The following is a 25861-nucleotide window of genomic DNA, read 5'->3' on the forward strand; positions in this document are numbered from 1 at the left end:
TAATAATGACAATAATAGTTAAGCCCTGTGGTAGATACAATACAATCAGTCCTTATCCCGCAGCCTAAAGGTGAAGAGTGATATTTTAACCCATTTTAGAGATGGGGAAACTGTGGCACAGAGAAGTTAATTGATTTGCACAAGGCCATGCATTAGACAAGAGGCAGAGGGAGAATTAGAATCCAGGTCCTTGGGACTTCTATCCTGTGCTCTTTCAATGAGGCCATGCTGCTTTTTCAAACAGGGAAGGGAAGCTTTCAGATTAATAACATTTTAAAATAAATATGGGCAGTAGCTACACTGAGCATTTTCTTTCCTTCAGGCATCATCCTCCAAGAGTTCTCAAAACCAATGTCCTGAGAAGATAGCTCAGAGGAGACCATCCAAATCATAGGGGAGGGGAAAAGACAATCACATTACACATTAGACAAGGGAAGATTCAGCCTCCCCTACCAATCCCATTCTCCATTCCCACAGCAGTTTTAACCCTTAGAACACAAATGGCCACAAATAGCAACATTATTTAAATTATTTAAATTATAAATAATTTACAATTTATATTTTATTTTTAAAAATCTGCCCCATTCAGTAGCAAACATGCTTTGTTCCTTTGTAGACCTTGCTGCTCAATTTTTCGTCTTTTCTCGCTTCTTCTTTGGTTTTTGACAAAATGAAAGCCCGAATGACATTCCTCCCACAGTGAAATAGCCTGCTTCAAATGATAAACCCCTGGCAATAGTATATGACTGAACTTCAGTAGTTTCATCAGAAGCAACAAATACCTCTTTAAACATCATAATAGGTGGGCACACAGGCAGATAGATCAATAGCCTGTTAGCTGGAAAAGCAACAGATCTACCTATTCCACTGTGTAATTAAGCTGTAGAATCATCTCCACCTGAAATGGTGCAAAGCAGGAGCAGTGAACCTTGGGGAGACAATCAATCATATTTGATAATGGCAGAGGACAGACCACCCTGGCATGCAACAATCAAGAGTGGAGATGGCTTTTTCTGAGCAGAGGCTTCCAGGAGCCTAAATGTCTGCACTAGAAGGCAGAAACGAAAACAGCACCAGCTTCTGCAAAAGAGCAAAGGCAAAGAATGACCCATGAGGCACACAGTGCTGTACACAATGCCTGAATCTGGTTATGCTTCCATCTTTTCAGTCACATCCATTCATATGAAGAGAGTTCACCATCAGCAGTGACACCTTTGAATATGAAGGCCGGGTATATCTACACAGCTATAGTTTTGAGAATTGTTTGGGCTCAAAAGCCAGCAAGTTAGCTACGTGGACACACACAAGTGAATTTCGTGCCATGATCTGCTGGTTCTCATATATACAACAGCTTAAATCTTTTCTATACAGTATTTACATGACATAATCTCCTGGAAGTAATGTGCCCCAGGTGATCAGAAGCAAGACCTCTTTCCACAACAAATGGGAGGGGAGACCAGCTCTATCCTTCCTTCCTAAGAGCTCTCTAGGCAAGGATCATAGAAGTTAGGTGTAACCCATGAGATTCCATCAAACCACGAGGATGGGTCAGACCATGAGGATGAGAACAGTCCAAGGCCCACTGTAATTCTGCTCTGGGAGTGAACTAAGGTCCTCTGCCTCGCAGGAAGTCCAGGAATGTGATGAACACCTCTTGTCATGTGAACGAGTGATACACTCGTCTGTAGATGGAGCAGAGCTTCTCTCTCAGGGCAAAGAAGGTGGGCCGCTCTTCAGCATTGGCCTTCCAGCACTCCAGCATGATGACGTAGACTTCGGGAGAGCAGGTGTTGGGGCGGGGTAGGCGGTAGCCCCTCGTTATCTGATGTATAGTCTCTTGGTTTGTCATCCCTGGAAGAGAAACTGCACTGAAGCAATGGCACCTCTCACAATCAAGGAGTCAGGGAAAAGGAAGAGTGAAAAGGAGTTGAGGGGTTTGGGGGTCAGGGGGAGATGGTGAGATGGCAGGATATCTTACCTTCATATGGGCACTGCCCAAAAGTGAAAACTTCATAGAGCAGAATCCCAAAGGACCAGACATCTGATTTCTGGGAGTAAATCCGGTAGTTTGCTGCCTCGGGGGCTGTCCATTTCACTGGGATTTTGGTGCTGCTGCTTGTAGAGTAAATATCATCCTAAAGAACAACTGGAAAATGAGTCATCCTAGGGACAGGCCAATCCATGTGACCTCCGTTTCTCATTATCATCCCCATCCCACTACAGAAACCCTGCAGGACAGAGGAGGAATGAGACCTGGACAAATCAATTTTATTTATCGAGCCCTTACTGTGTACAGTGCACTGTAGTAAGAGCTAGGAGAGTCCAATATAATAGAGGTGGCAGGCACATGGCCTGCCACAGTGACTTATAGTCTAGCGAGGGAGACAGACATTAAAATAAATTATGGATATGTACCTAATTGCTGTGGGGCTGAGGGTGGGGAGAATATTGAATGCTTAAAAGGTACAGACCCAGATGCAAAAGCAATGCAGAACGAAGAGGGAATAGGGAAATGAAGGCTTAATCAGGGAAGGCCTCTGGAAGGTGATGCAATTTTCTCTACACGGATTTCTTGCTAGAACCTCAAGCTCAGTGTGTCCAAAACATAACTCCTCATCTTCCTTCCCAAGCCCTCTACTTCAGCTAACTTTACCATCAGTTGACAATACCAGCATCCTCCCTGACTCTCTAATATGCAATCTTTGTATTTATTCTTTGCTCCACCCCCTCTTTCAATTCCCACATTCAGGATGTGACTAAAACCTAATGGTTCTTCCTCCGCAACATTTCCAGGATCTGCCTTTTCCTCTTCATCTATACAGTCAACACCCTGGTTTAGAAGTTTGTCAGCCCAACTTGACTAATATACCAGCTTCCTCCATGGCCTCCCTGCCTCCAGCCTCTCTCCTCTCCAGTCCATATTTTACTCTCCTGCCCAGTTCATTTTTCTAAAACTTTATTCTGCATGCTTCTCCCCATTCCTCATAAACCATCAATGGATACCCCCCCCCACCCGCCCTCCACATCAAGCAGCAACTACCCACTGATTTTAAGAAACCCAATCAGCTCCCTCCTCACTACTTATCAGTTTTCTTTTATTATATCTCAATTTACATGCTTCATTCTTCTAAGGCTAATGTGCTCACTATGCCTCACTTTCATCTCTCCTCACTCTGGCTCTTAACTCATACCCTTCCTCTTGCCTCAAACTCCTTCTCCTTTTATATCCCTCAAACCATAGCTCCCCGCCATCTTTAAAGCTCTCCTGAAATCATTTCCAAGAGTCCTTCTCCTGGTATTATACCCCAAACTACCTACTCAGGACTTTGGCATCAATTATGCACTTTTGTACTCACAGCTACCTTTAACACTTTTATACATAACCTATTATTTAAGCATTCACCTATCAATCCACTTTCCTTCTTCATCTTATCTATAATTTATTTTAGTGCCTGTCTTCTCTGCTAGATTTAAGTTTCTCAAGGGTAAAAACTGTCTACTAACTCTATTGTTCTCCTGCAAGCTGCTGTACAGTGGGCTGCACGTGAAAGGAGCTCAGTAAATATGACTGATTGCTGATTGACCCTTGTTTTGTATTATCTATTGCTTAATAGTCTCCCAGACACTCTTCTCTGAGCCTGGATAATCGAGGGTTGAACGGAATTGCAAAATGGCAGGGAAAACATTGCATTGCACTCTCCCATACACTTAGTACAGTGCTCTGCACACAGTAAGTGCTCAAGAAATACCATTGTTTGATTGATTGTTTTAAAATGACATCCCAGGCTGACCTTGAGAAGCCTTGCCAGGCCGAAGTCTGCAATCTTACAAGTAAGATCGTCTCCCACCAGGATGTTTCTGGCTGCCAGATCGCGGTGCACGATGTGTTTCTCCTCCAGGTACGTCATTCCTTCCACTACTTGGCAGGCAATACTCATCAAGTGAATCAGACTCAGGGTTTTCCCTTCTGGACCTGTAAAGTTGCGGGGGAAGAGAAAATGCCATTTCCCTGAAGTGCTTTAAGGGCCATCCTGCGCTGGAAGGTAGGGTTGACATGCCAGTCTCTGCCTAACTTATGGGATACACTTACTGTGTGTGACATTTATATTGGCAGGAAAAGCAGGCAACCATCAGGGGGCTGGGGAGGGGGAATGAAGATGGCCACTTTGCCCCACACATGGAGAAGTTGCCACTATGCTACACTGCAGTGTTGCTTGGTTATAATAGTATTTATTAAGGTCTTACTCTTGAATACTAATACCACTAATAATAATGGTATTGGTTAAGTACTTTCTACGTAGCAAACACTGTACTAAGCGCTGGGTACAATAAGATAATGAAGTCCCACTTGGGGCTCACAGTCTAAGTAGTAGGGAGAACAGGTATTGAATCCCCATTTTGCAGATGAGGGAATTGAGGCAGAGAGGAGTTAAGTGACTTGCCCAAGGTCACACAGCAGGTAAATGGCAGAGCTGGCATTCGAACCCAGGCCCTCCGACTCCCGGGCCCGTGCACTTTCCATTAGGCCAGGCTGCTTCTACCGTTTGCAAAGAACAGTAAGAACAAAAGGAAAGGTTGTATGAGTGAGAATTAGATAGGGTCTCTGGCTTGGCTTAATTACTGGGTCACTTGAGGATGGGTAATGGCAGGGTGGATGAGAGCACAGCTGTTCTCCATGTAGCTGAAGTAACTCCCCCAGAAGCCTGAATGGAGCCAGCAACTCCGGTAGAAGGAGTCAACACCGAGAGATTACAAAGTCCTACTCTCAGGCCAGAATGCCAATCCTGTGAGTCCAGTATAACTACCCAAGCCCCTTTTTTCTCCTCACGGCTTCCAGAGGGGGACTTAGCTCACACACCACTGTGAGCATCGATTATTTAAAAGGGTGCTCTGTTGTAGGTCCAGTGTGGGCAGGGATTGTCTCTCTTTATTGCTGAATTGTACTTTCCAAGTGCTCATTACAGTGCTCTGCACACAGTAAGTGCTCAATAAATACAACTGAATGAATGAATGGTGAGTAACAGCAAGATGGCAGGGCCTACTGTACACTGATTATCTGAATTAATTTGCACCCAGACCAGCAGGGATAATTAAAAGTTTGGAAAGCTCAATAAAATTGGGTTTGTCTGCTTCAGACTAGTTGATGCCAAATTTGGTTTGTTTACTGAGGTATCCTTGGTTCAGATAACCAGTCCATTGGCTTACTGGAGCTCAGATCGCTGTGGGCAGGGAATGTGTCTACCCACTTTTTTGTGTTTTACTCTCCCAAGCACTTAGTACAGTGCTCTGCACACAATAAGTGCTCAACAAATAACACCGATTGAAGGAATAAGTTTTCCACTGTGGTTCATCTTTGGGCAGACAAGAAAGCAAGATGTCTTTCTAAAATGCAATTAGGAATGCCTTATTGTGCCATTTCCATGTAGACAGATTCCAGCTAGAGACTTGGATTCTGTTGAGGAAGAGGAGTTCCATTATGGATCACCTCAATCACTGCGAGTTTTCTCCAAGGGAAGAAGTGCTGTAATCCATGACTGGTAGTTCCCTGAATAATTAATCCTGCTTGAGACTTAGGGTTGGGCAGCAATGGGGAATCTCACGTGGAGAAGCTGAATCAGGATGAGAGTTCCTTCCTTAACTCCCAGAAGCCTGTTCTCCCAGCTTGACGTGACAGCAGAACTGACTCAGCAAGGTTAGGAAAAGAAGTTCATTGTTTCCAGGTCAAGACACATCCCGGCTGAATGAGAATCTCTTTGTCCATCAAAGTCACTGACTGTATAAAGGAAGTCTGAAAACTCAGGATAGTGGAGGAAGCAGAAAGAAAACACCAATATTGTTGTTCTGTCTGAATGGACTCCAGTGTCTCACAGGTACCAACTCCATGGTCGGGGGGTGACGGCACTTTTTGAGCTGGATACCCAGCCTCACTCATCATGGGCCTCTGACACCTGAGTTTCCTATCAGGGTTGAAGAAACCTAAAAGGTGACATACTAGCACTTTGAAGTCTGCCCGCTTCCACTCCCCAAGTCCCCTAATTCCTTTTAGCCCCCTGCACTAAGAATAAAAGTTGATCTGTCTACCTGCTCTACCCCAGAAGGTGACAAGGTCCCTAGTTTTAAGATCTGCAACTTCTCAAGTGCAGAACCTGGTCACTGCTGAGTCGGCAGTAACATTGAGGCTGGCTTCGCAGAAAGTTTCTGGCTCCCCCGTGGCAGCACCAAAACAATCCGACCAGCAGGATGTTGCATGCACCCAAGCTGCAGGTTCTCTGTCCAGAATTGACCTAGCTTTGGGTGGGAAGGGGGACTGCTCAAATTCAGATCATTTCTCACTTAAAATACATAATTACTTGCGCAACAGGAAAGCATCATCATAGAGTTGAGTACTTGTTTCCTAATTAAGTCCTATCATTCCCCTACCCAGTAAATATGTGTCATTATGGGCCATTATGAAGATGGGGAAACTGAGGCTGAGAGATTATTACTATGATTATAATTCAATATTCACTGAACTTCGATAGGGTCTTGAAAAGTGTTCAGGAAGGCAGCTGCAATTCTCAGAGGGCCCCCATTCTCCAAAGGGCACTTCCAAAGGCCTCAACTTCAGGATTAGGATGGGAAGGCCTTATGTCCACCTCCCTGCTGGATTGGATGGCCTGGATTATTTCTGGTCTTAGTCTGGGACAAATGCAGCTGCTTTTCCTGGCTTTGCTCTGGGCCCTACTCCAAAAATGGTGTCTTCTAAAGTGGTCATGGAAATAATCACTGCCCCGTAGGCTCAGGAGCAATCAGTGTGACCCCAGTGAAAAAAAATCAGGAAATAGCACAGAACTGGGAGTGAGAAGAACTGGGTTTTAATCCTGGTTCTTCCAATCTCCAACTGTGGGACCTTGGGCAAGTCATTTGACTTCTTTTTCTCAATTTCCTCATCTGTAAAATGGGTATTCAATACCTGTTCTCCCTCACCCTTAGACCTTGAGCCCCATATAGGACAAAAACTCTGCCTAATATGTCCACCTCAGTGTTTACCACAGTTCCTGGCACATAGAAAGTACTTTAACACACCCTACAGTAATTCTGTATTGACTTTCTAGAACTCCTTTGTAAAGTTTTTCATGGGAATTTAGGTGGGTGGGTACAGTGTGGAAGGGGGCCCTTTAAATCTGATGAGATCAGAACAAGAAGAGGTGAGTGTGATTGGGATGGTGAGAGGAGGGCTCACTAGACAATTCTAGACTGTGAGCCTGTTTTTGGGTAGGGATTTTCTCTATCTGTTGCTGAATTGTACTTTCCAAGCACTTAGTACAGTGCTCTGCACACAGTAACCACTCAATAAATACGATTGATTGAATGAATGGACAAGACAATGGCTGGGGCTGAAGAGGAGCAGTGCAAATCTCTGGGCTTGGAGTGTTGAAAGCCATATCTCAGCCTGGCTACAGTTCCCGGGGGCTGAAAGGTACTGACTGTTGAGGTAGTTCTGGAGGTTTCCTTTCCTCATGAGTTCTGTGACAATATACACAGGCTCTCCGATGGAGCAGACTGCATGCAGCCTGATGAGCTTCTCGTGTTTCAGGCTTTTTAGGTTCTGAATCTCTTTGGTGAAGTCGTCGAGCTTCATATCTGCTGCAGGAGAGAGGATCAATCAGTCCATCATAAGTGCTTACTAAATGAGCACTTATTGTGCTCAAAGCTGTGGGAGAGTACAGTACAATAGAGTTAATAGACAGTTCCTTTCCATCAGGGAGCTTACAGAAGGAGCTTACAGTTTGGAGGATGTGCTTGTGAGAGACTCTCATTTGTCTCTTAAAGGGAAGCTTCCTCCCATGAGATGGAATCCAATTTTCCCTGCTTGGACATTCCACTTTTTTAGTGTCCTTCGCTTGCAGATTTTATATTCAGGGTCAGGAGCAGGAAATGGCTCCAGTCTCTCTGTCCCCAGAGCTGCAAATGTACTGTCTGCTGGTTTCCTTCTCTCTGTCAGACCAGGGAACTCACCTGATATGAACCTCGTGTGCTAAGGGACAGTATTTTCTAGTTTCAGAGCAAGAGATTAAAACTCTGCCAGTGTTCATCCTCTTCTTTCCCTGGTGTCAGCAGAGTGTGAGAGTAATCTCTCATTTTTGAGTCTGCACAACTGTTCTTTGAAAGACAAATGTTACAGTCCCTTCCTTAAACACAGAGGGAGGTGCTTTATAATTTCAACAAAAATGAATCTGAGGGTATTCTGTAAGGCATATGGATTTGAGAGAGAAAGGCAACAGAACCTCCCTGCTTTTAGGAATATTGTTTGACTGAAGGATATCTCCAAGCTTATGTGGATAACTTTGGAGAGGCTGTTTAGCCTACTGGAAAGAGCATTAATCTGGGAGTCAGGAGCCTGGGTTCTAGTCCCAACTCTTGGGTAAATCACTGAACCTCTCCGGACCTCAAGAACCTTCACCTATGAAATGAAAGTATATTGTGAATCCCATGACGTTTAGAACGGAGACTGTGTCTCATCTTGTAATTTTGCATCTGCCCAAGCGCTTATCACAGAGCAAGTGTTTCATAAATGTCATTATCATATCATCATCATTATTGTTGTTGATGATGACTGCCCTAAACACTAAGTTCTAGGATCAAATCATCACATCATTGATTCCACAGGAGCACAGAGAGGAAACCTGGTAACTCTGAATTCAGCCTGTCTTCTGAATTTTATAAGACTGTAAATGGAGAAATAGGTGACTTGGACAACTTTAGAGAAGGTGAACTAGCAAACATCTTAGTGTGCCTGAATTACTTCCTTAACTAGGCTGAGACTTACGTGTTGGGGACAATTCCACATATATTAGACTTTTTAAAAAGGGGGTGAAAAAAGAAGACACAGAGTTGGTCTACTCTCTTTTCCTTCATTCATCACAATTACCTTGCTTTATGATCTTAATGGCTACCGGCACCATGTTCAGCCACAGTCCTTCCCACACCTCTCCAAAATATCCTTCTCCAAGTTTTCTCCGGAGGGCAAACTCAGATCGGGGTCGTTCCCATTCATCCCATTCGTGAGGCCTCTGTGTGGGTAGAAATACAGAGGCACAGAGAAAGAGACACCATCCAAACACAACCAGAAACAGAGGTCAGAAGAAGGTGGATGAGGAAAGGGAAAGAACACAATTGTTTCTCATTAATTTTGGCTTGATCGCTAAGGCACAATAGCATGTTCAGACAGAAACAATCTGAATAAATTAATCAAACAATCAGTAAGTGGTATTTGAGCACTTACTGTGTGTGCAGAGCATTGCACTAAGTGCTTAGAAAAGTACATAATAGAGTGCATTTTGGAAAAGTTTTGAGAAGCAGCATGGCCTAGGGGATAGAGCACTGCCCTGTGAGTCAGAAGGAACTAGGTTCTAATTCCAGCTCTGCCACATGTCTGCTTTGTGACTTTGAGCAAGTCACTTCACTTCTCTGTGCCTTCCTTACTTCATCTATAAAATGGGGATTAAGACTGCGAGCCCTATGCGGGACAGGGACTGTTTCCAACCTGATTGTCTTGTATCCACAACTCAATGCTTAGTATAGTGCCTGGCACATAGTATGCACTTAACAGATACCATAAAAATAAAGAAATGAACAAATAAAACCCTACAATTTCCTAAGTTTCAAGCTCCCAAGAAAGGCTGGTGAACACATATGGATTAGGAAAGGGAAGGAGCCAATGGTTTCCAGAAGGATTGGGATGTTTGACCTTGGAACAGAGGAAACTCCACTAGCAATAATTGTTTGGACTTCAAAGTCCCCCAGCTGATTCTAATCACTAAACCACTTCCCAAGAGGAAGTGAGCTCTGCACTATGGAAATTCTTTTGCAGAAACCAATGTAGCAAGTCCTTCTAGCTTCAAGTGAGAGGCAAGGACTAACTGCTTCAGGAGGGATTCTTTTTACACCAGGAATTCTAAGCCTTTCTCCTGGTGGGGTCATTTCCTGATACCCATGAAGACTGAAGAAGGAAAAGTGTCCAAATGATCATGGATTTACTGGATTTACTGGAAAAAGGGAAAATAATGTTTCAGACTTTAAACACCACCTTCCAGTGGTGGCTCTCATGATGTTTTATGAACAATAATTACTGCACATCACCTCTTTGGGATGAAGATAGGTATAGTTATTCCTGCTTAACTGGTGTTGATACATATCCATTTAGTAATTCATCTGTCACCTAGCAGGTCAGGGGCAGATCTTGGGTTAGTAATAGCATTTTCCTTCCTCTGCTCATCCTGTGCTCAAATGACAAGGCAAACTATATTATTCTTCTCGTTGACCTTCTGATTTCCTAGCCAGGAAGATCTAGAAATGATTTTAACACTTGTGGAAACTCAATATCTGTCAGTAGATAATACTGCTCATCCAAACGGAAGTAATAATGGGAAAACAATATCCCAGCATTTCCTATCTCTAACACTGATGGAAAGGAATCCAGGCTCATGGGAGGGCAGACAGACAGTACTGATGTTGGGACTGGCCATAAAACATGTGCACAATTCATTCATTCATTCAATCGTATTTATTGAGCGCTTACTGGGTGCAGAGCACTGTTATAAGCACTTGGGAAGTACAAGTTAGCAACATATAGAGACAGTTGCTACCCAACAACAGGCTCACAGTCTAGAAGAAAAATTATAATGGCATTTGTTAAGTGCTTACTATGTGTCAAGCACTGTTCTAAGTGCTGGGGGAGATACAAGGTAATCAGGTTGTCCTACATGGGGCTCACAGTCTCAATCCCCATTTTACAGATGAGGTAACTGAGGCACAGAGAAGTTAAATGACTTGCCAGAAGTCACACAGCTAAGTGGCAGAGCCGGGATTAAAACCCATGACCTCTGGCTCCCAAGCCCGTTCTCTTTCCACTGAGCCACGCTGCTCCTCTAACCAAGATGGTCCAAATCATAGTGGTAGAATGACATTCTGTGAATGTCACAGGAAAAATAAATCAATGACCCAATGGAAGTTCAGGTTCCTGATGTCCAATTCCTCCAAAAGAAGACAGTCTCTTTGCTAGTCTGTGAGCCTATTGTTGGGTAGGGATTGTCTCTGGTGCTGAACAGTACTTTCCAAGCACTTAGTCCAGTACTCTGCAACCAGTAAGAGCTCAATAAATATGACTGAATGAATGAATGCTAAGGCAGATATCTTGCAATATGACAGCTTGTCTCAGCTCCACTTCCAGAAACTCTCTCATTATTTTGGAAGAGACTGGATGAAAGGACCCAGGCTGAAATAAGTGGGGCAGGGCCTCTGGGAAATGTTGATCTCGGGGTAAAGAAGGGACCTGCAGCCATGTGACCCAAGGGGTTAGTATCATCATCATCATCATCATCATCATCATCATCATCATCATCAATGGTATTTATAGAGTGCTTACTGTATGCAGACCACTGAACTAACTGCTTGGGGGAGTATAGTATAACAGAGTTGGTAGATGCATTCTCTGCCCACAGTGAGCTTACATTTTTGTTTGTATCAGACCTTAAGCCTACCCAGCTGCCGGCGGCAAGGACCTGCAGTCCCCCTGCCATTGAAACTGCTGGAAATCTGGAAAGTTACTGGGGAGGAGAATGCTTGGAGGAGGAATGCCTAAACACTGCTGGCAGCTGTAGCAGAGAAGGGAGGAGAAAAGTATTGGGAGAAAAATTCATATCCTCCACACTCCTGACTGGGGAGGGGAGGGGCAAATTGGAGCCCCCAGCCATTCCTTTACTCCTCCTCAAAATAAATTAAAATACAAACAGGAGGTTCTGTTGGACGCAGAACAGAGATGTGTTTCAACTCAAACCAGAAAGGCTTGCAAGTACCCTTTCAGACAAACAGATGCCTCAGTTGAAAAGGCAGCAGTGAAAAGCAGTATGGCCTAATGGATAGAGCACAGCTCTGGGTGTCAGAAGGACCTGGGGTTTAATCCAGGCTCTGCCCTGTGTCTGCTGTGTGACCTTGGGCAGGTCATTTCACTTCTCTATGCCTCTGTTACCCTACCTGTAAAATGGGGATTAAGAATGTGAGCCCCATGGGACCTGTACTATGTCCAGCCTAATTAGCTTTTGTCTACCCCAGAGCTTGGCCCATAGTAAGCACTTAACAGATACCATAAAAAAATGTTTTTTAATGGCTGATAATCAGAGGACCTGGGTTTTAAACCCAGCTCAGACACTTGTCTGCCATGTGATCTGAGGTAAGTCTCAACTTCTTTGTACCTCAGTTTCCTTATCTGTAAAATATGGATTCAATGCCTGTTCGTCCACCTACTTAGACTTTGAGCTGCATGTGGGACAGGGCCTGTGTCCATTCTGATTAATATGTATCTACGCCAGCACATAGTACAGTATTTGGCACCTCATAAGAGTTTAGCAAATACCACTTTACCAGATGCCCTGATACAACTGGAAAAGGGGTTGGAGCTCAGAGAAGCTCACCTCTGGGATGCAGGGTTGAAGCAAGGGATTCTGGATGATTTTCCAGTTTGCTTTGTAGAAGGCAAGCAGCTCCTCCAGGCTGGGAAAGACCTGTCCTTTCTGGATGTAGAGACCCCCATCAGGAGCCTTGGAGATGCGGTAGTGGCAGACTTTGGCTTGGGTGCGAACTGTGAGGGCAGAGTGAGAAGGAAAATTACAACACTCAAAACAACTAGCATGGCCTAATGGAAAGCCTGGGAGTCAGAGGACCTGGGTTCTAATCTTCTCTCTCTGCCGATTGTCTGCTGTGTGACCTTGGGCAAGTCACTTAACTTCTCTGTGCCGCTGTTACCTCATTTGTAAAATGAGGATTAAGATTGTGAGCCCCATGTGGGCTGTGGACTGCGTCCAACTTGATTATCTTGTATCTAGACTGTAAGCTCATTATGGGCAGGGAATGTGTGGGCTAATTCTGTTGCATTGTACTCTCCCTACAAGACACATGACACATTAAGACACAAAGGAGGCTGCTGCCATGCTCTGCCTCTTCTCCTCATCTATCCTGAAGCTGCCTGGACAGTAGTCAATCAGTCAGTCAATTAATCTTATTTCCTGAGCACTTACTGTGTGCAGAGCACTGTACTAAGCATTTGGCAGAGTACAAAATAACAGACGTTTCCTGCCCACAATGAGCTTACAGTCTAGAGGGACAGCAGGATATTGGCAGGTCCTAAGGAAGATGTGAGAAGGGGAAAGGAGAAGGGGTGGAGGGGAGAGGGAGTAAGAGACACAGAGGGAGGGAAGGTGAAGTGGGGGTTACAAGTGTCACTGCCCATAGGCTTCTGCCACCTCTGGCATTTCTGTCTCGACCAGAACCAGACAACTATGGCCACTTGCTCAGCAGAATCACAACCAGAGCCAAAAGGCTGGAGGTCGGAGGTGACCAAAGCAGGAAGTGACTTGGGGTAGCAAACAGCGTCAGTGAGCGGTTGCCCAGCAGGGTTAAAACTAGTCCTACTGGTCCATGAAAGGAGTTTGCAGAGAGCAGTAGGTCAACTGCATCCAAACCAATAGTCCCTACTAGATCACGTGTGGAAGCCTCCAAGGTAGCCAGATGAGGTGTTTCCAACCATGGCAGAAACTTCCAATCATGGCCTTGGAGGGGCAGTCAGTGGAAGTGGTAACCATGGTGGTGGTGATGGGCCACTGTGGTCTAGTGGATGGAGCACGGGTCTGGAGTCAGAAGGATGTAGATACTAATTCTGGCTCTGCCACTTGTCTGCTGTGTGACTTTGGGCAAGTCACTTAACTTCTCTGTGCCTCAGCTTCCTCATCTGTAAAATGGGACAGGGACTGTGTCCAACCTGATTAGACTGTATTTCCCCCAGTGCTTAGAACAGTGCTTGACACATACTAAACACTGAACAAATATCATCATCATTCTCATCATCTGTCCCTGGGCTCTTTGGGTAATGGGACAAAACTGCAATGTGTGGGTCATTCCACTTGGGTCAGTTAATTTGGGTGCCCTCTCCCCAATATGCTCTCTCCTCTTCATATTTTTCAGGCTTCTCTCCCTCTTCTCCAGGTTGTGGAATGGTCTTTCCGAGCAGTGAGGGCTGAGGAGAAGTGACTGAGTTTGCTGAGGAGTTGTTGCTGTTGCGGTAGAAGAATGCAACAGGAGTAGAAAAGGGGAGGAGAATCTAAAAAGGGATTCTGGAATGGTCCCAAGATTCTCCTCCTTAGCTGAACATAAACTCTCTAGTGAGTCCCAACAGCAGTTTTCTGAGACTGACTTTAGGTGAACTGAGTATGAGCTGGACTTCTGGGGCCTAACGAGCCTGGAGTACCCCCAGCCTGAGCCCAAAGGGCAAAATAAAATTTGGGGACTGTACCCCAAAACTTATTTTCTGAAGATTTGCAGAAACAACAGGGCTTGTTGACAGCTCTGGCTGCCAGTGGCTCAGGGGGTGCAGAAGGGGCAGTAAAGGGGGTGGAAGTGGGGAGATAGCTTCAATTCACATTGAAATGTATCCCTTGGTCCTGGCTTTATCTTCCAGAGGGGAAAAGAAAAAGTACAGGAGAATATTTAAATATATGCATTCCACTGCTACTCATCTGCCCATGTATCTAGTATCTCAAGCAGAAAATGGATCGGGTGTATGGAATGGGTTGACTGAGTCAAACCTCAAGCTTGGTGATTTTGACTTGATGTTGTCTGGCCCAGGCCCCAGGTTCAGGCCTCCGAGAGACTGAGCCCAGCCTGAATCTGGATCTTGCTTCCTGGAACCAGTGGGGAACTGGATGAGCCCCTGAAAAAGGTGGATGAGCAGGTCAGTTCCCCTGGGCACAACTAACTTCCCAGCATTTCCTGGGGTGGGGAAAGGAAGAGGGCTCTGCACGTGGCCTGGCTTGTGTTACCTGACAACGAGTAGTCCCCTCTGCTGCTCTCGCTGGGCCGCACCAGGAAGGCACCATGCTGATTGGAGGGGGAAAGCAGGAGCTGCTGGGCCTCACTGCGGCTGATCCCGCTGAAGAACCAGCTGAAAAAATAAGCAGAGGGCTTAGGGGGTGGGGGCCAGAGAAGGGGAGGGAAAAGAATGGCGTGGGACATGGCATGGAGGGCTATGTGAGCCCGTTGTTGGGTAGGGACTGCGGCCGATTTGTACTTCCCAAGTGCTTAGTACAGTGCTCTGCACACAGTAAGCACTCAATAAATACGATTGAATAAATGATGGCTGAGAGGTGGCTACCTACTTCTGGTCAAAGAACCCCTGATGACTCCCGGGATTTCTGGGACACTGGCTCAGATTACTAAGGAAGACAGCAGATGGTAAGTACTTTGAAGGCAGAGATCATGCCTACAAACTCTATTGAATCACACTCCCCCAAGTGCTTAGCTCTGCACACACTTACTGCTCTAATTCCATTGATTGATTGACTGACTGAAACATCCCCAGCCCTGGAAATCCTTATTCAAGTAGTAGGCAACCATCTCACCTTGACATTTTAGACTTTCACCTTCCTGAGGCCAGGAGCAATATTGGTTGATTTCTCGAGGCCCATCTAGGATCATGGAATTCTAGGATCATTCCTCAGAGACTCCCTCAGGATGACAGAATCTGGCAAATAGGACTGGATTCATATTGGTGCAGGGAGCAACTGCCCCAGATTCCACTTTCTTCTAGGGCCTCCCAGGGCTGGGAAAATTCTGGTGGATCAGTGAGAGTCTCATCAGTCCAATTTGTACCTACCTGTGTGGCCGAATCAAGAAGTCAGGAAGAGGGTGGTATAGCAAAAATCCCCATACCCTTCTCTCTACCTTGAGGTTTCCCCTTTCTGGCTCACCTCAGTGCCACTGACTCCCCTAAAATGGCCTTATTGACAGGACCCATAATTCTGCAGCCCAGGTTGGCCTGGAGTCTGGAGCCCAGTGACTGAATGCTTTTGATTGTGATGACGTTAGCCCACAGAGGCCCTGTGACCTATTGGGAATTGAGTTTCCATCAGCCCATGGGACGACTGGGCATGTGCAAGGTACATCACAAGAGCAATATCTCCCCAGCTGGTGTGGGAGCCCCTTGGCTCCTGGCCCCAAATTCCCGTAAGGGGTGGCACAACAGAAGGTTTCTGAGTCCAGGCCCACCAGATCAGGTTTGGCACTGTGCCACCCCAACTTTGCCAAAGCCAGGCTTTACAGGCCAAGATATTTTGCCTCCTCCTGAATTTTTTAAATAACTTGATTGTTGCTAGGCCTTCTCAGATCAGGGCAAAGAGGCCTACACAAAAGGCAACAAGTCTGCTACCTTTCTACTAAGTCTGGGAGTGGGTTTCTGACCCTGTTTTCTTGCACACAACAATTAGTCTTTCCTTCCCACAACAGTACACACATGGCAACTCACAGACCTAATGGACAACACAGGCAATATCGATCAGTATTTCCCTTTGCTCCCATTCCAACCCTCCCCAGATTCACTTAGCCAATGCTCAGATGCTGCCTCACTTGAGGAAATATCAAGAATCAGAATGCATAGAACTAGTAAGAGTGCGAGTCCCCCAGAGGAACAGTGACATTTTCCTCCAACCTGAGACCTATGTATCCTGCTCTGGAGTCAAAATATCCCTGCAAATGGAAATTCCCTTATAGGCCTTTGCTGTTCTATACTTGGTGGAATCAAATGCTCAAACTTCTCCCACGTTAAGAAAAAGAACCTTACTTAACCTGTGGAAGGACAGATTTCAGACACTGATTGAAATGGGCAGACAAAACCAGAATGGAATCTAAAGTGGTCTACATATGTTTCAGTCTCAGTAATGGTTCAGAATATTGAAATCCCATCTGCCATTCCCCCTCCCGTCCCTGACATGTAGTTACAATATTGCCATGTGATGGATAGGACAGAATCCAGTGTTCATTGCAAAGCAGCATCTGAGTTGGGTCCCTATAGCTCCCCAGGTCAGGATCCAGACTCTTCTCACAGACTGGCTTTCCCAACCCCATCAGCTAATTATACCAGCTTCAGCTTGTCTCCAATTAGCTGCAGTCATTCTCCGAATGGAGTAACACAGACTACAGTTGGCCAGATTCCCAAGAATGTGGGAATGTGTACATTTTCCTGCAAGGAAGATGGAAACATACCTGGGCCCAGATGCTTGGATTGTGAATAGGCAAAGGTGTGTCAGATTTTGTCCACTCCCCTTGGCAATTACCCCAAAAAACACTGATTCAGTTTCCTGTCAAAATCCCAGTATCCCTGCTCTCTTCTGTTTCTGACTTCACTGTTTATCATGGATGCCAAGGAGGGCAACTGTCACTAGGTGGATCATCAGACTGATCCCTTATGGCTTTGCTTACGTTCTGGTTTGGAGGCAATCTCATCATCAAGAAACTGGTTTCCAGCACCCACAGGCAGTGGAGCAGTTCCTGGGTCCTCTTTCCTGCCCCAGTACTATCTATCATTCTCCTCAGATGGCCCTCTTTCCTCAGTGAGTTTCTCAATGTCAATCCTGATCTCCAGCACCTGGGAATCAGCCTTCTCCCTTGGGAGGATGGGAAGAGGAGATGAAATTGATTTGTGTCATACCTTCACCTGCCCGAACTGGAAGGCCTCCGTGTCCAACTAGTAGTAGTACTACTATTAGCATTTTGGGGAAACCTACTAGGTACAATGCAGTGATCTAAGCATTAGGAAGCACAAAACCAGGAAGTGACACAATAGCTGCCCACAAAGGCCAGCCTGACTGAGTGGAATGAGCACAGACCTGGGAGCCAGAGGATTTGGTTCTGATCCTGGCTCCACCACTTCTCCATTGTGTCACCTTGGGCAAGTCACTTAATTTCTCTGTGCCTCAGTTGCCTCATCTGTAAAATGGGAATTAAGACTGTGAGGCCCATGCAGGACATGGACTATGTCCAACCTGATGAACTTGTGTCTTCCCAAGCACTTAGTACAGTGCTTGGCACATAGTAAGCGTTTTAACAAATATCATAAAAATACAAAATTAAAAAAGGATCTTGCACTCTATCAATCGATCTCACTTGGCCAGCATGACTGAATCCACAGTGGGACACTAAGCACTTAGTATAGAGCTCTGCGCACAGTAAGCATGCAATAAATACCATTGATTGATTTCAAATATGGACCATTTAGCCTGCAAAGCAGTGTAGTCTCGGGAGTCAGAGGACCTGAATTTTAATCCCAGCTCCACCAATTGTCTGCTGTGTGACCCTGATCAAGTCACTTAACTACTTGGTGTCTCAGACACCAAATCTGTAAAAGGAGGATTGAATACCTGTTCCCCCTCCTACTTGGACTAGGAACCTCATTTGGGAGAGGGACTATGTCTTGCCTGACTAACTTATATCTACCCCAGTGTTTAGAACAGTGCTTGACACACAGTAAACACTTAAATACTATTTAAAAAAAGCCAGGCTAAGCAGGGGACACAAAGGTGCAAACACCCCAGGGATATGGCAGTGTTCCAACACCAGAGCACTTAACGATTCCATTCCAAATCCACTGAAATCCCCTCAGCACTGGCAAAGATATCAGCTGATCGTGTGGGCCCTAGCCCTCCTAGGTTCTGGAAGTTATCCAGTCTCCTGTGTTGCGCTGCTGCTGCTGCTGCGTCACATCCATAAGCCTGTGACGGAGAGAGAGGCTAATAACACTGTTCTTTCCCAGCCTTTCATCTGTGGATCTCAAAGAGCTCCACAAACATTCATTAATCTCCCAGCCCAGCAGCATTTCCGTTCTGCAGGTGAGGCAGACGAATCACCCAATGGCGAGAGGATTTGCCCCAGGCCACTGGGTGCCAGTGCTAGGATTAGGCTGTGTTACACTCAATAATACCTCCCCACCTTGTTTCTCTCTGGGCCTCTGCCCTCTCCACCAGGCACACTTAATAATAATAATAATAATAATGGTGGTATTTGTTAAGCACTTACTATGTGCCAAGCACTGTTCTAAGTGCTGGGGGGGATATAAGGTGATCAAGGTTGTCCCACGTGGGGCTCACAGTCTTAATCCCCATTTTACAGATGAGGGAACTGAGGCCCAGAGAAGTTAAGTGACTTGCCCAAGATCACACAGCTGACAAGTGGTGGAGCCGGGATTCAAACCCATGACCTCTGACTCCCAAGCCCATGCTCTTTCCACTGAACTTGGTGTGACATTCTCCAGGGATGGACACAGAGTCCGGAAAATCCACCCTAGATGTCTACTTTCAGAGGAAGTCAAATCCTGAGCCTGAGCTGGGATTGTCTCTGGGTCAATAGGCCCATTTTCCAATAAGGGAACTGGAAAGAGGTGAGTTAGAGGGGAAACCAATTTAGGAATGAAAGAGGTTGGCTCTTTTCAGTGATCAGCCCTAGTGACCTGCAAATTGTCAGAATGGGCCAAAGGCAGCAAAATGCCTCAAAACCCCAAAATGCCCAATTTTCCTCTTGACTACTGCATCAGCCTCCTTGCTGAGCTCCCTGCCTCCTTTCTCTTCCCACTCCAGTCCATACTTCGCTCTGCAGCCCAGATCATTTTACTAAAAAAAGCTCAGTCCAGGTTTGCCCACTCATCAAGAACCTCCATTGGTTGTCATCCGCATCCACATCAACCTCCTTTAAAACACTCAATCATCTTCCCGCTTCCTATCTTACCTATGGGGTTTCCTACTACAACCCAGATTGCTCACTTGAGCTCTTCTAAAGCCAAGCTACTAACTGTGCTTTGATCTCGTCTATCTCACTGCCAAACCCTTGCCAAGGTCCTGCCTCTGGCTTGGAACTCCCTCCCCATTCGTATCTGTCAAACCACCACTCTCCCTAAATTCAAAGCCTGATTAAAGTCACATCTCCTTCAAGAGGCCTTCCCCAACTGAGCCCTCATTTCCCATATTCCCTCTTCCTTCTGCATCACCTTTGCACTTGGATTTGTACCCTTTATGCATCCCATCTTCATCCACACAGCTCTTATGTACATATCCATAATTCATTTACATTAAAGTCTTTTTCCCCCTCTATTCTGTAAACTGCTTATAGATAGGGAATGTTATTGTGTACTCTCTCAAGTGCTTAGTATGGTACTCAGCACATAGTAAGCAGTCAATACAATTAACTCCCTGGGCTCTCTCTTTCTCCTCCCTTCTCTAGGGGTGGGGATCCTGGGAACCAGAATCCTGCCTCTCTCCAAGGGAGGGGATTTCTGGATGTGAGCATGGCTCCTAGTTATGTCAGCATACATTCATTCAATCGTATTTATTGAGCACTCATGTCAATCATATTTACTGAGCACGTACTGTGTGCAGAGCATTGTACTAAGCTCTTGGTAGAGTACAATACAACAATAAACAGACACATTCCCTCCCCACAGTGATATCAATTCCCCTTCTGGCTCGACTGCCTTTCCAGTGGGTCCTTGGAACCCAGCTTCATCCATGCACAGAGCTTGGAGCCTTTATGATTTCTACTAAAATTCCAAATAAGTTTTACTGGTGATTGCAATTATGGGACTCATGGATTTGTCTTTGTTCTGGGATTTTTTTATAGTGTTCAATTCAACTGTTTTTTGGAGAAGGTGAGCCAAATGTATTTTCAGCTGTAAAGGGCCTCCTCTTCCCTTTTTCTTCACTGCCTAGATGGCTCAGGCTCCGTGGGAGGCATTTTGACCAGGATGTTTTATTGGGGGTTTGCGTAAAATACTCTAATATGTCTAATATAGTGATGACCTAGGGAATGACTCATGGCCTACTACAAGATTACACTGGAAACAACCTAGAGGCATAAGACCAAGCATCCAGAACTCAGAGGTGATGGTGACTCATCAATGTTAGAAAAAAAAAGACTGAAAATGTCTGTGGCTTCCAAAAGGAAAAATCTGGGTGAAGCAGGGTGGCCAGAGTGGAAAGAGCCTGGGCCTCGAATTCAGAGAACCTGCATTGTTCTAATCCTTGTTCTGCCATTTGTCTGCTAGGTGATCTTGGACAAGTCACTTAACTTCTCTGTGCCTCAGTTTCCTCATCTGTAAAATGGGAATTCTTAGCTGTTCTCCCTTATGCTTAGATGGTGAGCTCCATGTTGGGCAGGGACTGTATCCATCTTGATCATCTTGTATCACCCCAGGCTTAGTACAATGCCAGGCACATAGAAAACACAATAAATTTAATAAGTACTATTATTCTTGTTATTAAAAGATCCACAGCATATTGCTTCAAGCACCAGATGGACTGACTTCCCTTCTCACAGCAGTGAGTATAGAAGGGGGTTAAACAGAAGTCTGAGAAAACGGGAATGCCCTGGGGTTGGAGACCTACTATTTATAATAGTCTCAAACCCACCGTGGTAATTTTCTTTTCTCCAATTCTGGACCTTCAGACATTGCTGCAAAGCCACTTGCCTCAGTTTTCCCATTTCTAAAAGGCTCATAAATTGATTTTGAGAGAATGTGTGTGTGTGTGCTTACTCAGCCCATAAGCTAATTTCCTACAACTAGGTAACATTAAAGAAATTACATTTTACAAGGAAAAAAAATTGGTTTAGGAAATTATTTCAACAGTGAGTTGGAAGTGGGAGCCACTTTGATGAGAGAAAAAGTAGCCAAGGATCTGAAAATAATGTTGATGAACAAAGTTAGTAATTCCTCTAGAGCAGTTAAGTGGGCATTGAGTTCTCCCTGCCTGCCTGGGGAAAGAGCTGGTTTGCTTGAGAAATGAGTGATTTTATCCATCTACACTGGGAGATCATGGCTTAGGTTCCATTATTTGGAAATTTGAGTCCATCCTATAGCATTTCCATGGATGGCTTCTTTGAGCCTGATTGACTGGTATTCTTGAATTCACCTCTCCCATTGTACCTGGATGAGAGCTTCTCTGGTGACAAGACCTGAAGTGCAGAAAAGCCCCGGGTACAGTAGGAGATACCGAAAAAGGGAGATATATCTCCCGCTCTGGTGACCTTGATGCAGGCCTCTAGGCATTAGGCTCTTCAGTACTTTCGAGGAGGGAGCCTCAACAACATAAACTGTGGTCCAGATTCTGGGACACTTTCGAAAGAAAGCTCTAAACCTCCACATTCATGGGAGACCTGCTAGATTTAACTGAATAAAATAAAAATCATTTTTCTCACAGACTATCGTGTAGATTGTAAGATTCTTGAGGGCAAGAATCATGTCTACCGACTCTACTGTTCTTTCCTAAACACTCAGTTCAGTGCTCTGCCCACAGTAACTGCTCAACAGATGCCACTGATTGAGTATACCATTGATTTGACTGAGTACTACCTAGAGGTCTTTATTATTAAATTAAAGTATAATGCTACTCAGTGCAGTATTCCCAAGGATTTCAAATCTAGTATTTCTTTTTCCAAATTAGTATGCAAAATCTGATAACCTCTCTGGAAGATAATAGATGAACGAGAAGAGCTATTTGATAACCCAGAAGATAATTCCTATTCCCTTCCCCCTCTATTATTACTGGATTCCAACCATTACTGTGCCATGAAATAGCAAATAAAATAAAGTGTCTGAGGCTCAAGAGAACTCAGAGAAGTTTCTGCCCGTATCATTTATCCAACACCCTGAGCTCAACTTCCTGTTTCCTGGGACCCTACCTTCATGAAAGATCAGAGAGAAGCCACTTTACTGCAACTCCTGATTCATCTTCTCCCCTCTGGGATGCACCGAGATCCCTTCTCTTTCTTAGAAACAATGGAACCGGAACACTGGGAGATGAGGTACTTACGGTTGGGTGGAGAAGGACTCATGAGTTGCCTTGGCTACATAATTAATGGGGACCAGTCCAGTGCTGGGCCTCCCTGAGAGTCTCCTGGCAAAGATATAGTCCCCCTCTTCCTTAATGGCAAAGAGCTTGTCTCCCCGATTCACACTCAGCTCATCTGCACACCTGGCCGTGAAGTCATACAGAGCTGTAAAGAGAACAGTGGACGAAGGGCTGCCAGGCTGGGAGGAGACAGGATCTGGATCCGGATCAAGGTCCGTCGTGACTGGATCAGGCCCCGGATACCTGGGAATGCAGTCATCAGGGATTTCTGTAGGCCAAAGCTTATTCCAAAAGAAGGAGAGGAAGGTCAACCTCTTTCTTAAGAAAGGCTCCATCTCTTCCAGCAGAGCAGACAAGCGGCACGATGTTGTTGTCTCATAAGGATCCGTGGGATGGGAGCCGGTAGCCAAGTGGGTTTCGGTCCGGTCGGCTGGCCCCGCCAGGTCGGGCACTGTCCTAGGTCATCTTCTCCGGGCTCCACAGTGCCGGGGAAGTGATCTCTCGCACACTGGGAACCGACTGTGTGTTTTCTTTACTTGGGACTTCCTATTGGGGAAAGTGAAACTGGAAAAGCTGGTGTGACCTGTTTGCCATTCGACTTGAACTCCTTAGCTGAAACACACACATACATCTGGCTCATCAACCACAGCTGGAGTTGACTTAAATTCCTTGGGATAATTGCCCTCAAGGATGTCGGGGGAGGAGGAGGAGGAGGAGAGATGGAGTGGGGTGGGGAAGAAGGACATACATTTACCAATAATAGGAAAATCAAAGTTTACCTTTCTGGAAATCATAGTATTTACCCTAGAAAATTCCATTTTTCAAATAGCTAATGGAGCTTAAACTAGATAAATGGTCCTGAAAAATACCTCCAATTATTGCTGTTCTTGTTCTTGCTGAAGGCATCAACCTGCTATTACCTTGTTATTAAAATGGCTACTTAGTGATACATCTTTTCTCCCTTAGTAGGAGTTGCAGGACTAACTGCTGCTGCAGGCTCTGGGACCCTAGAGAAAGCCAGAGACACCATTAATTTGCAGAATTGAGAGGGGTCTAACTGGAGAATAGGGATGTGCTGGATTACCTTGCGATGATTCTTACGGTGGTACAGTACCTGCCTTCAAGGGGCTCCCACTCCATCAAATATAATAATAATAATAATAATAATTGTGGTGTTTGTCAAATGCTTACTATGTGCCAGGCACCGTACTAAGTACTGGGGTGGATACGAGCAAATCGGGATGGATACAGTCCCTGTCCTACGTGGGGCTCACAGTCTTTATCCCCATTTTACAGATGAGGTAATGAGGCACAGAGAAGTGAAGTGACTTGCCCAAGGTAACACAGTAGACAAGTGGCAGAGTCAGGATTAGAACCCATGACCTTCTGACTCCCAGTCCCGTGTTCTTTATGACACCAAGCAGCATGAGTAGAGGTAAAATACCAGAAATCCTTTGCCATCTGCTACTTAGAGTAGTGGATGAGGAAACAGGAACAGGGAAATGCAGACATTTCGGTTTCAGACTTTGAAATGACATCAGTGAAATTTTTTATGCATATATCCGTAATTTATTTATTTATATTAATGTCGGTCTCCCTCTCTAGACTGTAAGCTTGTTGTGGGCAGGGAATGTGTCTATCAGCTCCTTTGTATTGTACTCTCCCAAGAGCTCAGTACTTCAATCAATGGTATCTATTGAGCGCTTACTGCTCTGCACCCAGGAAGCGCTCAATAAATATCATTGATTGATCAATTGATTGATGGATTGTTTTTACAGCTGCTCTTCTACCTAGAATTTTCCAAGCTGGAAATGGGTGGCAGTTCTTGGGACCAGGAAGGAGTCTTAGAGTCACCATTTTCCCCGTCTTTCAAGCCCAAAATCTTGGAATTACCACTGACACCTCCCTCCCTCTGTTCATTCACGGTCAATTTGTTGTCAAATCTTGTTTGTTCTCCCTCCAGAACCCACTCTTCCTCTTCACCCAAATTATCACCATGCGAGCCCAGGCACTTGTCATATCTGGACTACTCCTCAGCCTCTTTGCTGGTCTCCCTGCCTCCCTCCTCTTCAGTCCACACTTCACTTTGCTGCCAGATCATTTTTCCAAAATATCATTCTGCACATGGCTCTCCAGCCCTCAAAACCTCTGATGGTTGCCCCTTCCTCTCCTCATCAAGCATAAACTCCTGATACTTGCGTTAAAGCCATTCGATCACCTCTCCCTCCAACTTTACTCTTTCTCTTTTCCCACGACACCCATCTTATCAAGCTAACCTACACAGTCTGCCTCATTCTCACCGTTCCTGCCAATGACCTCTTGCACAAGCCTTTCCCCTGCCTGGAACCCTTTCATGTCTGACAGACCACAGCTCTCCAGACCTTCTGAAATTACATCTCCTTTAGGAGTGTTTCTCCCCATGACCCCCACTAGATTACAAACTTTTCGAAGGTAAGGATCTTATCATCTACATTCATTGTACCCTCCCAAGTAGGCAATCAATCCAATTGATTAATAGATTGAGAGGGAACATCTCCCTTTGTGCTAGAGCCCAACTAAGCCAAGATGAACAAGCTCTTTCTGGCCTCTCCACCCTACTGTGACTCAGGGGAGGCGAGTCTGGGGTCAGAGCAATGTGTTTGTCACTGGGGTTGGCTCCCTGGGTTTCTTCCTCCAGCCTTGACTGTCTTCCTCACCCTCCCTCTCCCCTCTTTCCTGGGCCCTTATACTAAGGAAGCATCCTCCAGGGCTGCCCGGAAAGCAGCAGGAAGGGACTGGAAGGAAGTGTATCATTCTTTCTTCCTGGTGCTTTCTCAGGCTCCCTGGATCCGATCTTTCTGCAACTTCCCGGGGACTAAAACCCCACTCACTCCCCCAGTACAAAGCTGGGGTCTCCCATGACCTCAGTAGGAAAGACAAACAAACAGGTAAGACAGAACAGAAGGGGAAGAAAGGAAACAATGGGTAGCAAGAGAAGCAGCATGGCTTAGTGGATCGAGCATGGGCATGGGCGTCAGAAGGTCATGGTTTCTAATCCTGGCTCTGCTCTGTCTGCTGTGTGACCTTGGGCATGTCACTTCACTTCTCTGAGCCTCAGTTGCCTCATCTTTAAAATGGGGTTTAAGACTGGGTGCCCCATTTGGGACAGGGACTAGGTCCAA

At 45.5% G+C, this 25861-nt stretch overlaps 1 protein-coding gene across 1 annotated transcript; it reads right to left on the reverse strand.

Annotated features, from left to right (window-relative positions):
* Positions 1-582: 582 nt before the first annotated feature.
* SRMS (src-related kinase lacking C-terminal regulatory tyrosine and N-terminal myristylation sites) lies at positions 583-23068 on the reverse strand. The gene is made up of 8 exons (XM_038750492.1): positions 22662-23068; positions 14853-14974; positions 12453-12619; positions 8912-9053; positions 7468-7623; positions 3792-3973; positions 1979-2135; positions 583-1851 (listed from the first exon to the last, which is right to left on the reverse strand). Exons 1-8 carry the CDS (start codon positions 23033-23035, stop codon positions 1658-1660), a joined length of 1494 nt encoding a protein of 497 aa, XP_038606420.1. The 5' UTR covers positions 23036-23068; the 3' UTR covers positions 583-1657.
* Between the last annotated feature and the right edge of the window lie 2793 nt (positions 23069-25861).

Source organism: Tachyglossus aculeatus, chromosome 8 (assembly GCF_015852505.1).
Source record: "Tachyglossus aculeatus isolate mTacAcu1 chromosome 8, mTacAcu1.pri, whole genome shotgun sequence".
Classification (NCBI taxonomy): domain Eukaryota; kingdom Metazoa; phylum Chordata; class Mammalia; order Monotremata; family Tachyglossidae; genus Tachyglossus; species Tachyglossus aculeatus.

Excerpts from the sequence above, each read along its gene's own strand:
- SRMS (XM_038750492.1), bottom strand. The coding sequence starts at position 23,035 with ATGGAGCCTTTCTTAAGAAAGAGGTTGACCTTCCTCTCCTTCTTTTGG. Across the intron at positions 14,975-22,661 it reads GAGTCCTTCTCCACCCAACC|CTGGTTCTTCAGCGGGATCA; the intron begins GTAAGTACCTCA and ends TTATTTTTTCAG. Across the intron at positions 3,974-7,467 it reads CCTCCAGAACTACCTCAACA|GTCCAGAAGGGAAAACCCTG; the intron begins GTCAGTACCTTT and ends GCAACTTTACAG.